The sequence below is a fragment of the Cyclopterus lumpus genome, chromosome 3 (genome assembly GCF_009769545.1).
Source record: "Cyclopterus lumpus isolate fCycLum1 chromosome 3, fCycLum1.pri, whole genome shotgun sequence".
In the NCBI taxonomy this organism is placed as follows: Eukaryota; Metazoa; Chordata; class Actinopteri; order Perciformes; family Cyclopteridae; genus Cyclopterus; species Cyclopterus lumpus.
The window spans coordinates 20201214-20211947 of NC_046968.1; the positions used below are offsets into that span (position 1 = coordinate 20201214).

A 10734-nucleotide genomic window follows, 5' to 3' on the forward strand; every position below is an offset into this window, starting at 1 on the left:
ACTCACTTTCTAACTGAACCACTGACTAGTCTCTTTCGCCCAGTCACTAAAATGTCAGAGAAAATAGTCACGGTGCCTCTATCAATACATTTTACATTTAGATTTTCTCCTGTTTTAATTTCCTCCTGGTGGAACATTCCTGTGCAACTATGAAGTGCTAAAGAACCTCCCGCTTAATATGAGCTGCAGCCTTAAAAGTTATATCTGAGCAGATTGTTCAACCCTATCCTGGGAAATGCTTTCCTATGCAAATATAACTTCTGCAAAGCATCCATGAAACAGTTTAGAACCGATTAATGGGTGCACATTGTGCAGGGGGGGGAGGGAGGGGGGGATCTGCACTGAGATGACTGAGGCTTCAGAGCCGGGGAAGACACTAAACTCCTTACCAGTTAATATTAGGGGAGGTTACCCCCTTTACAGGTTATCAATAAATCAAAATGTGTTCTGCCTTGTTTATTTATATTCATTAAATGTCCCACTTTTATTCCTCATTTGCCACTGGTATACTAACACAATGACAATGCTGACATGTTGATGTTTAGCATATTGTTTACCATCCTAGTTTTGTATGTTAGCCAGCTATCATTGGTTAATTAATACAAACGTCAGCATCAGCAGAGGCTATTATTCTAGTAGTCGTGGATACGTCCACTAAACCTCAGTGGGATGGGTGCTGGATACTAAAATCTATATAATTGCATTAAGAGCTCTCGGATATCCACAGGATGGAAATGAGGGATCACGTTCATGTGAACGTCATTAGATGGTGTCACCGGCCTTCTCATTTTCTTCAGTGGTTACTCTTTGTTATTCTGTAGTTTTATAAGCGTTCAATTGTGAAACACATTTTTGAGCAATCCATCTAATAATTGTTAAGATGTATCACTTAAAACCAGAACTGTGATCCTCGTGGTGGCGCTAGAGGAAGTCAGAGAATCATGCAAGTCAGGAGGTGAAGGGGGACAAAAAGTGACATTTTATGACAATCCATTCAATAGCATATTTCAATAGATTTCAGCCTGGACCAATTGCCATCCAGAGAGCCGCTAGCATGGCTAAAAATAGCCAACTCTGAGGATTACCCCCCCCCCCCCCTCCCCAAACAGTGACAGATTAAAACACCAGTCTCCATCATTTAAACTAGAGAACCTTTATTAAATAATTCATGGTCAATTTCCATGAGGTCTCAGTTTGATATTCCTCATCTCAAAGAAGAACTAGTGCTGCAGACCGTTCCTCTGGTTTAGTGTGCATATCAAGGCTGACCTGCATGGCAGGACAGGGGGAGTCTTCCCCAAAACAGAATTATGAATAACAGAACTAGCATCAGTCCACTTTCAATTCAACCCCACAGAATTTAATCTGAAAGATATTTTTTCTTCTTCTTCTTCTTTTAAAATCTACAGATTGGATTTGATATCCACGTTAGGTGTTTTGTTCCCCATTGAGTGGGGAAATATCGGTCTGAATAAAGTGAATTGAAAGTGAAGTGAAAACAGTCCACACTGCTGATGCTCCAAACAAAGATGCCCATTCTTCAATTCATATTTAAACTGACAACTGTGAAATATCCATATCAAGGGAACTGCAGTTTACAAAAAAAACTACAGAGAAAGCATATCTGTTTAACAATATTGCCGTTATGGGGGTTCGGAAGATTCTACGATCTTATTTCTCCCCACTTTTCTCCTGGAGGCAAATGAGTATACCGAAGACAAGCCTTCACAGAAAAAATGACAGGTCTCAATGGAAAAAGTGCTTTGCATTCTTCACTCAGTAAAACATTGAGCAGTATAGTCACTACACGTGATAGATTATTAATGTCAAGCTAAACCATGTGAGACCAAAGTCTGTTGCAGAATCGAATCCTCTGTACATGTCGCCAACATTGTTGTTTCTGGTATCAGCTTGCATGGGACAGTAGCAACTTTGGTAGTAAGTGCCCCGGGAAGATAACCGCTACGATGTCCTGTGCAACAAAAAGCACTCGCACGCATTGAAAGAGCGACCTGTTTAAACTGAGGGCTGGGAAGGAATGGGTAACTACAATTAGGAACTGTTTAGTAAGAGCATTCAAACCTCTGAATATGTCGTGACTATGTATCAAAAGTTCGATATACAGTGAGTAAATAGCTGACACGGTGGAAGCTTAGTTGCAAATGTATCTCGCTGGCACTTTCAGACAAAAATATAAAGGGCATACATTGGTTGTGAATGACAACAATGGCAAAATGGTAAACAGATTTCTATCACATCAAATGTAACTGATGGCTCTGCAACTTTTTATATGTTTTTTTCCTTCTTTTTTTTCCTTTTTCAAATAACTGATACATACACACAACATACAGATTCGACTGTCCGCCAGTGAGAGTCTTTGAGTCGCTTTGCGTAGTAATCCCCAAAAAAGGAGCTCTAGGCCCAGCGTCCACAGCTTCAGTGTCTCTGCGATCAGCAACAGAGTTGAAACGTCTGCTCTGAAGTGCGCCTCCTTCCTGGCCTCCCATCAGAGGCCGTTCAGTTCTGGCTCTTCTGGAAGGAGGCCAATCCCTAAAAGAAAACCCCGTCCCCAGTGTCTCCCGAAGCTTTGAAAACAACTCGGTAATTTCCGTCTGCCGTAAAAGAAAAAAACCCAAAGCATGTTCTCCGGTTCATCGCCACTCAAGGTGTCGCGTAGCTGCTCGAATCCTTCCCGAAATTGTAATACTCCTCCATGTCGTCCATGTTTGCTGTAGTGAGTTTAGTGAGGTTTTGGGAGCCACCGTTGTCCATATTGTCTTGTGATGTAAAGCTGAAGTTCTGTCCTTCATACTCCCCCTGGCTATTCATTTCTGGAAGAACATCTGGAAAAAAACAAAAGCATTATAAAGTGCATTTCCAAGCTACAGTTAGTGTCCCCATGCTGAAGAAATTGTTCATTAGGGTTAAAAACATTAAGGAAACAAAAACCTTTTTGTCTTTTATATATCTTTTTAAAAAAAAAATTTACATCAACTTTAAACCTCTTAATAGATATGTACTCGTAAGAAACCTCTTAATAGATATGTATGATATGTATATAGCAACAATCTTATGACATTCTTAGCCATTTAAACTCAGCTAACCTGCGAGGATGAGTATTGATCAGATTTGATTGACAGTGGCCTGGCACCATAAGCAGGCAATCCCAAAACTGTCATCAGATTCTGATTCAAAAGTTGATACATCACCTTTTCGTCCACCTCAAACTAGTGAGATGATCACAAAGACAAAATAAATAAATGCAGAAATCTCATGTTTGGCAGAAAGATGTGCAATCATGTTGGATCACATCGCACAAATGAGAAGCCGATAGATAAAAAATGTTTTTCATGGCCTTTAAAACTTTACAAATAAATATTATTACATCCATAAATGAAACTTTGACAAAAGCGCCTTTGATAGTCACGTTGCCTGTATAAAAAGCAAGATTCTTTTAATAGAAATTAGTTTATATCTGGGAAAAAACAACAGGGGTCCAAGGATATTGAATATTTTGTTACTATTGAAGCTAAACAAACATCACAATTAAACATTTATCACAAACTATGTTAATTACTTATATTTGTGGGCATGTGTGTAGAAGGTGTGTCCGACCAGGCCGGGAGCAGGTTTTTATTCAGAGGGTCACTTAACATGTAGCGCATGCATACGATCACCCTTCAGTGGATGAATACCAGTTAAAGGAAACGTGTGACAGCGTGTGGAGCGGCCTTCACCTTGTCCTTCTGGTGAGACGTCCATTCCATGCTTGACCTTCATGTGCCGGCTGAGGTTTCCCTTCAGGTTGAACTTACTGGTGCAGTATGGACACTTGAAGGGCTTACTGCCAGCGTGGAGGTGCATGTGGCCCAGCAGGTTGTACATTCTGTTGAAAGACTTGCCACATACCTGGAAACAAAAATATACACAACCCAAAAAAATGAACTCAATTTATTTTAAAGTTCTACTTGTACATGGAAGTTAGTGATGACAACATCCTGCCTGACGACGGTCGCGGTCTTTTCTTCCGCGCTAAGAATGTGAATTTACATTGGATCAAACCCGCTGATATCAAAGCGTATTATCCGTAAGAAAATTTCTCCTGCTCACATAATCCTGTTCCATTAAATTGAACTTCAAGTGCATCATCACATCTCATTTCACACTGAAATTAATTAGAAAAATCTCCCACTTGCCGCGGTCACCCTATATTTTTTGTCACGAATAAAATAAAATCAAGTTCAAATACTCGCCTTGCATTTGAATGGCTTCACGGGCAGGTGGACGATCATGTGGGTCTTGAGGGTCTGCTTCTGGATGAAGCTCTTGAAGCAGACGTGACACTGGAAGGGCCGGACGCTGTTGTGGATGAGCATGTGCCGCTTCAGGTTGGCCGACAGGGTGAACTCCCGCGAACACACGTCACACTTGTGGCCTTTCATTCCCTTCGGAGTGCAAACGGAAGAAAGGGGTTAATCGTTCACATTGTCTTACCCCCTTTGTAATATCGCTCAGACGGAAGTGGATTCACTGTGCGAGAGAGAGTTGAGAGGAGGCAAGGAGGAAGAGACTGAGGCCACATAGGTGAGCGGGAGAAGTGCCTTCTGGTGTTGTCGGAGCACACCGGGGAGCCCGATTTGGCCGGCTGATCAACTCGGTCGGCTGTTGGAGCTGCAGCAACGGCACACTGCTCACAGAGGCCATTCACTTTAGGGACTTTAAAACACTCCGCAGCAGAGGGCCACAATAAGTTTAAAAAAAAATAAAAAATCACACTGCTTGTTTGAGTCATGAGTCAAATCTGAACACACAGACTCAGATTCAGTGCAGCTTACACTTTCCAAAAAATGTCCCTCTAATGTTCATTAATCCATTAAAAGTATGCTCATTACAACTCCAAAACGTGCTTGCTTCTGTGCATCTATGAGCATTTTGCTGATGAACTGCTGATGTCTGACTTAGCAAATGTTTAACGGCGACAAAATTGCCAAACGGTAAAGAAATGTAGGCTAAAATAGTTGGCGCCTGCAGGGTTACTCACTGAATTCATGGCATTGTACTTCCTTTTTACATCCCCCACAGCATTACGGGAACTGTAGTTCCAAAACATTGAGAGATGATTATCCTGACCCTATTGCATCACCAATATAGATTTGTCTTTACACGATTAAGAATGTCCCCTCAACATGGTTCCTATATCCCTGGAACAGTGACACTCATCTATCTAGTTTAGGTGTATCGTATTTAATGTTGGGGAGCCCACAGTGTCAAACTTTAAAAACTAATTTGTGCTATTGTGACTTAATATCTAATACCATCCACAAAACAACAGGGGAGGCAGAACTGCCAAATAGCAGAGGGCCCTGACGGTTTGTCTGGGACGTCAGTTTGGTAGCGTGATGACATCCACATCCACATCCTGCTTGCGAGATGATGCTCATTAGTTTGACCATATCAAAATCCATGGCAGCCATTTTGGGTGTACCAAAAAAGATTACTACAGTACGGGAAAGAAAAGCCCTTGCCGTCCGTCTTTCTTCTATTCCAGTAATATTCTCAACCACATGCGACAGGAAATGTGTAGTCATCGAGAAGCAGGTCACAAGAGCAGAACAGTCACAGCACCCGAGGCCTCCAGGCTCGTCTGAATGAATGTGCTGCTGCATTATACACTTCACTCTGCCGTCTATGTCCGCAGACAAACAAGTGGGCCTGAATAACTGTGTTCTGGTGTATTGAGAAGAACTAATATGTATTAAAGGTCGCCAGTGGGCCGAGAGACTGTCTGTTTAAGCAAACCAATTCTGGCAGACTGTCACTGTCTGCACAACAAATGTGTTGTGCATGCGTTGTCCACCAGGGGGAGCAGTGAACAGCCAGCAGGCTCAAATACAAAAGGGAACATTCTCTCCACTGAGAATACCAACTGCTCTCATTTTCAGTGTGGCTTTGGGTTATTGTTTCCCTGAAAGTAATCAAACGTAGGTAAATCCTCAGGAATTCAGCATTTCAACTGCTGCAGCTATCTGGATGAAGTAAAAGTCTGGCAATTTTGCAAACAGTGCAGTTTTAGAGAAACGTCAAGATCTCATCTCTTAGAACGACAACGGTGGGAGAATTGAGGAGAAGACGGTCCTTTGGTAATATCAAATGAATTGTGCTCACTCTATGCTCCCCATCTCTCTCTTCCTCACCCGTGGGTGTGTGTGTGTTCACTGAGCAATTACGCACATTTCATTCTGATGGAGACTATAATGAGGACTATATGAAGACGCTCAGACTTGATGATGTTAAGAATTAAATCTGTGTGAGAGACATATCTTTTCTACTTCTCATTTCCCCGATTAAAAACATATTATTTTTCGAAAGGGATTTCTTTTAACAGCTTATAGGATAATTATCCTGCAACAGATCTGTCCTCTCTTTTTGTTGTTAACATAAATAATACTTTTCCAAAGCGGAAAACTCAATTCTCCAGAGAACGCGCGCCCTGGAGCGAGCTCTATTGAATAGAGAATGGCTGGTTAACTGTACGCAGGGTGACTGCAGTCAAAACCCCTTTTCAAGTCTCCATTTAGCTGTTTCTACTTTCTTCTATTCTGACCTCAGAAGTTCCAAAGAAGTCACAAAGTCAGACAAAGCCACAAAAGCACAGTACGAGTACAGAGTGTGGATGCCTGCCAGGTTAAGTGCTCTTGCCCGTCTACTTCCCCCAGATCTCAGTGGGTGAAGGACAGAAGATGAGCAGAGGTCTGGTGAGCCGATAGGATTTGCTTTTGCTCCCTACTCTAATTTTCTTTTTCCATGACAAAAGAAAAATCCTTTTTCCGTCTAATTTATGCAGGAAATATCAATAGTGTTTTTGTAACTGGAGCGTTCAGGAAGCTCCGGGGTGGAAGTGTCAGTACCTTATGAGTGAGGGAGTGCTGACGCAGGTGGTGGAGCTGCACAAATTCCAGACCGCACTGGGAGCAGGTGTAAGGCCTCGGGCTCTGGTGCTTCAGCAGGTGGTTCTGGAGCTGGCTGCGGTAGGCGAACGACTTGTTGCACTCGGTGCACTGGAAGGTGTGGGGACCCTGGTGGCTGGTCTGGTGGCGTTTGAGGTGCGCGTAGGTGGGGAACTCCATGCCGCACTGCGAGCAAACATGGCAACGCCCACGTTCGTGCTTCACCTCGTGGGCTCGCAGCTCGCTGGGATAGGCAAAGCCACGGCGGCAGAAGCGGCAGCTGTAGGGCTTCACGTCAGTGTGTTGGAGCATGTGTCGCTTCAGGTGGCTGGTCTGGGTGAAGCCCTTCTTGCAGACGGTGCACTTGTGGGGTCGCGTGCCTTGGTGGGTCAGCAGGTGGGTTTGAAGATGACTGGGCTGCTTGAACAGTTTCCCACAATGTGGACAGGCGTGGGGCTTGATGCCGTTGTGGCCCAGGATGTGCGTCACCAGGTTGTACTTGGAGGTGTACGATTTGTCGCACATGCGGCACTTCCAGCGCTTCAGGCCGTCTCCCACATCCACGCAGTAAGATTCATCAATCTGGATGTTGATATCTAGCCGGTCCACTCTGCGGCCGCCGTGCCGACGGGGAGGCTGGGGTTGCGGAGGCTGCTGGTGCTGCGCTCCTGCGTTCCCGTCTGTCCACATCATGTTCTGGCTTCTGTCTTCGTACTCGCCCGCCATGCCCATTTCCGCCGAATCATAGCTCCCTACTTCGCTGGTCTGGAAGTAGCTGCTGATGGCTTCCTCCTGCTGCGTGGGCTTCATCATGTTGTTCCCCTGGTGTTCTACTTCTTCTTCTTCCTCCCTGCCACCTCGACCGTGGCCCCCCATAGGCCGCTGGCCTTGCAGTCCTCGGTGGCCCTGCTCCCCTCCTCTGTGGCCAACCTGGGGGGGAGGAGGGTGAACGTGTGTGTTGGCTTGCGGCTGACTGGTTGTGTCCCGCTCGCAATCCACACAGCTCTTGTTGGTGCCTCTGAGGGAGGCTGGATCCACTTGTACTAAACCACCTCTGGGAGTCAAATTGTTAAGCATGTGGACACAGGAGGACATTCCAGAGTTCACCACTTCCCCTTTCACGTGGGATGAGGACACGTCACCGCCTTGCAGGCTGTGACGATCGGGTCCGACCATTTTTGTGTCCGGATGTTGAGGGGGCCCCTGCTGCCACCTCCTCTGACTGCAGCTGGGTTGCATCTGTCCGTCTTCGCCCAAGTTGTCTCCGAGGTAATCTCCGTTGGCTCCGATAAGCTGGTCTGCGTACTCGTAGTCGACTCCTTCTACTTGTGGTGCGGGGGACTCTTTGGGTTCGCCGGTGTAGAAGCCGTTGGGTGCAATGGTAGCGCCGAACACTTCATTCTGGGAGATGAGACCTAGCACGGCAGCCTGGGCCAGGGACAGCACGACTACTGGATCTGTCTGTGTGCCTATGTCCACCAGCCTGGCCATTACCTTGGGCTCACATCTACCCAGGCGCCGGCTCGCCTCCTCCTGGAACAGAGAGAGACACAGGCACAGACATCAGCATGGCAAGGAAGCAATTATCAAATATACAATACGTCTGATGTAAGAGAAATAAAGACATATAGTCAACAAAAATGCAAACTGCTCTGCGATATTGTGGGTGAAAAACTTTTTCTCTCTCGTCTTAAGTTTAGGTAAAGGTCTGTTTGTTGTTTCAGACAATTTCTCAAATCTAGCATGTGAACAAAATTGTCTAAGCTAAGAAAACAATAAACACAGCCTGGCTTGCTCAAGATAAGTTGAAACAGCATGCGTTTGTCAATACAGGAAACTCGGGCTACAACCAACTCATTCTAAACTAAAGCAATGACAATAAAGCAATGACAATAATTTAGTAAGAGTCAAACTACAGCACACTGTCCTCAGATTCATTGACACAAGAGCTGGTTGTCGAGAGGAATAGCAGGAGAAAGAGAGAAACAGGAATGTTTCTTTTAAGGAGCCCTTCATAGCATCCCGATGAAGGACACACAAACACATGTCCTCCTACAGAGACTCTTCACCACAAATCAATGCTTCTGGGACAAGAAGACCACCTGAAGCAAGACTGTACACATCTAGTGACAGATACAGGAGCTAAGAAAGACACCATCCTAATCATGTATGGCTTATGTGTGTTTGTGTGTGTGTGTGTGTGTGTGTGTGTGTGTGTGTGTGTGTGTGTGTGTGTGTGTGTTATGAGGCATACGATGGCCTACTGATCTAGACACAAACACATTCAAGTACAAGAAGTGGAGAAAGAGGAAGACAAAACTGAGCAATATGAAGATATTTTATTTTTAAAGAATGGAAAAGCAGTAGAGAGCAGAGCAAGAACAGAGGGGGGGAAAGAGGAAAAAGCAGAGACAGAGAAAGAGAGAGAGTTTAGAGCAGGCGAGAGTCGAGTGGAGGGGAGTAGGGAGAGAGAGAGAAATAAAAAAAGAGAAAAGGAGAGGGAGAGTGAAAGAGAGATAAGGAGTTTAGGGGTGTGGGGGGGAAGGAGGAAAGCTGACAGAGAGAGAGAGAGACTGGAGAGAGAGGAGAGGGAGGGGGAGAGAGAGACTGAGAGAGAGAGAGAAATACTGGAGGGAGGGGGAGAGAGAGACTGGAGAGAGAGACAGAGAGGGAGGGGGAGAGAGAGAGAGAAATACTGGAGAGGGAGGGGGAGAGCTGAGTGAAAGAGTGAGAGGGTGAATGTAAGGCAGCAGTCAAAAGAGAGCAAGAGGAAGAAAGAGAAAGAAAGATATGTAGAGACAGAGAGAGGGAGGGAGGGAGATGCAGTGAGCAACCAAGAGACAGAAGGAGAAAGAAAATGACAAAATGAAAGCCGGACAGAATGAAAGATAAAATACAATTGTGAAGTGGAAACAGCGAGGGAGAGAAAAAAGAGGAACGAAGAAGAGTTGAAAACAGTTAAAAAGAGGGCAAACAGAGTCAATGCCAGACACAAGTCTTAATTAGGGAGAAAACAAGTAAAATCGGCAGATGGCAACTTTAAAAACAAAGAAAACCTACCAGGAACCAAAGCATCCCTGACTGCAGCTCCCTACCTGTCTTTCAGCTGCGAGTGGGATCGAGCCTCGTTGCCCACCACCTCAGTAAACTACCACTTAACATGCTACGAGTGAGAGCCAATGAACTCACCACGCTCCTCTTGCTGTGAGGTTTCAGGTGCTTTAAGGATCTCATTCTTCAGTGCGAGTGTGTTGAGTGAGAACCGGCTACGTTCCCTTCCTTTTTATACGTGAGGGATGGGGGGGAGGCGGGGCTAATATTGCCCGCCTCCACCCCTCTTCTTCGTCTTCCAACACAGTTTTGGTATAGTGACTCTGGTCACACCATCACAAACACAGACCAGTCACAAACAAAGGTTCGTCCAACGAATCAGTATTTGGCCAGTGGGTTTGAAAACAAACAAACACAAAATGCATAGCTCATATATCACCGGCTCGCACAAGGCTCCCTGATAGTCGGATGATCAATGGGCCAAGTCACCTCAAAGTCACAAGACACACACACACACCAACAAAATAAAATCAACATCATATCAGTCGGAAATTATGGATCCACCAGGCTGCCTCTTGCCTCACTCTCCCTTCTTTCTTCCATCTCCGTCTGTCATTCTTTGTTTCTGCCTATCCCTGTCTGTCTCTCTTTCTTTATCTGCTTATTCCTGTAGCTCCATCTACCGAGTCCTTTTCTGTGTATCCTCTGCGCAGCGCTCTCTCCATCTCTCTGCCTC

At 45.1% G+C, this 10734-nt stretch overlaps 1 protein-coding gene across 1 annotated transcript; it reads right to left on the reverse strand.

Moving 5' to 3' along the window:
* Window positions 1-1134: 1134 nt before the first annotated feature.
* On the reverse strand, window positions 1135-10333 carry LOC117725575 (zinc finger protein 710-like). The gene is made up of 5 exons (XM_034525714.1): window positions 10137-10333; window positions 6909-8480; window positions 4254-4445; window positions 3738-3909; window positions 1135-2843 (listed from the first exon to the last, which is right to left on the reverse strand). Exons 1-5 carry the CDS (start codon window positions 10179-10181, stop codon window positions 2662-2664), a joined length of 2163 nt encoding a protein of 720 aa, XP_034381605.1. The 5' UTR covers window positions 10182-10333; the 3' UTR covers window positions 1135-2661.
* Window positions 10334-10734: the final 401 nt, after the last annotated feature.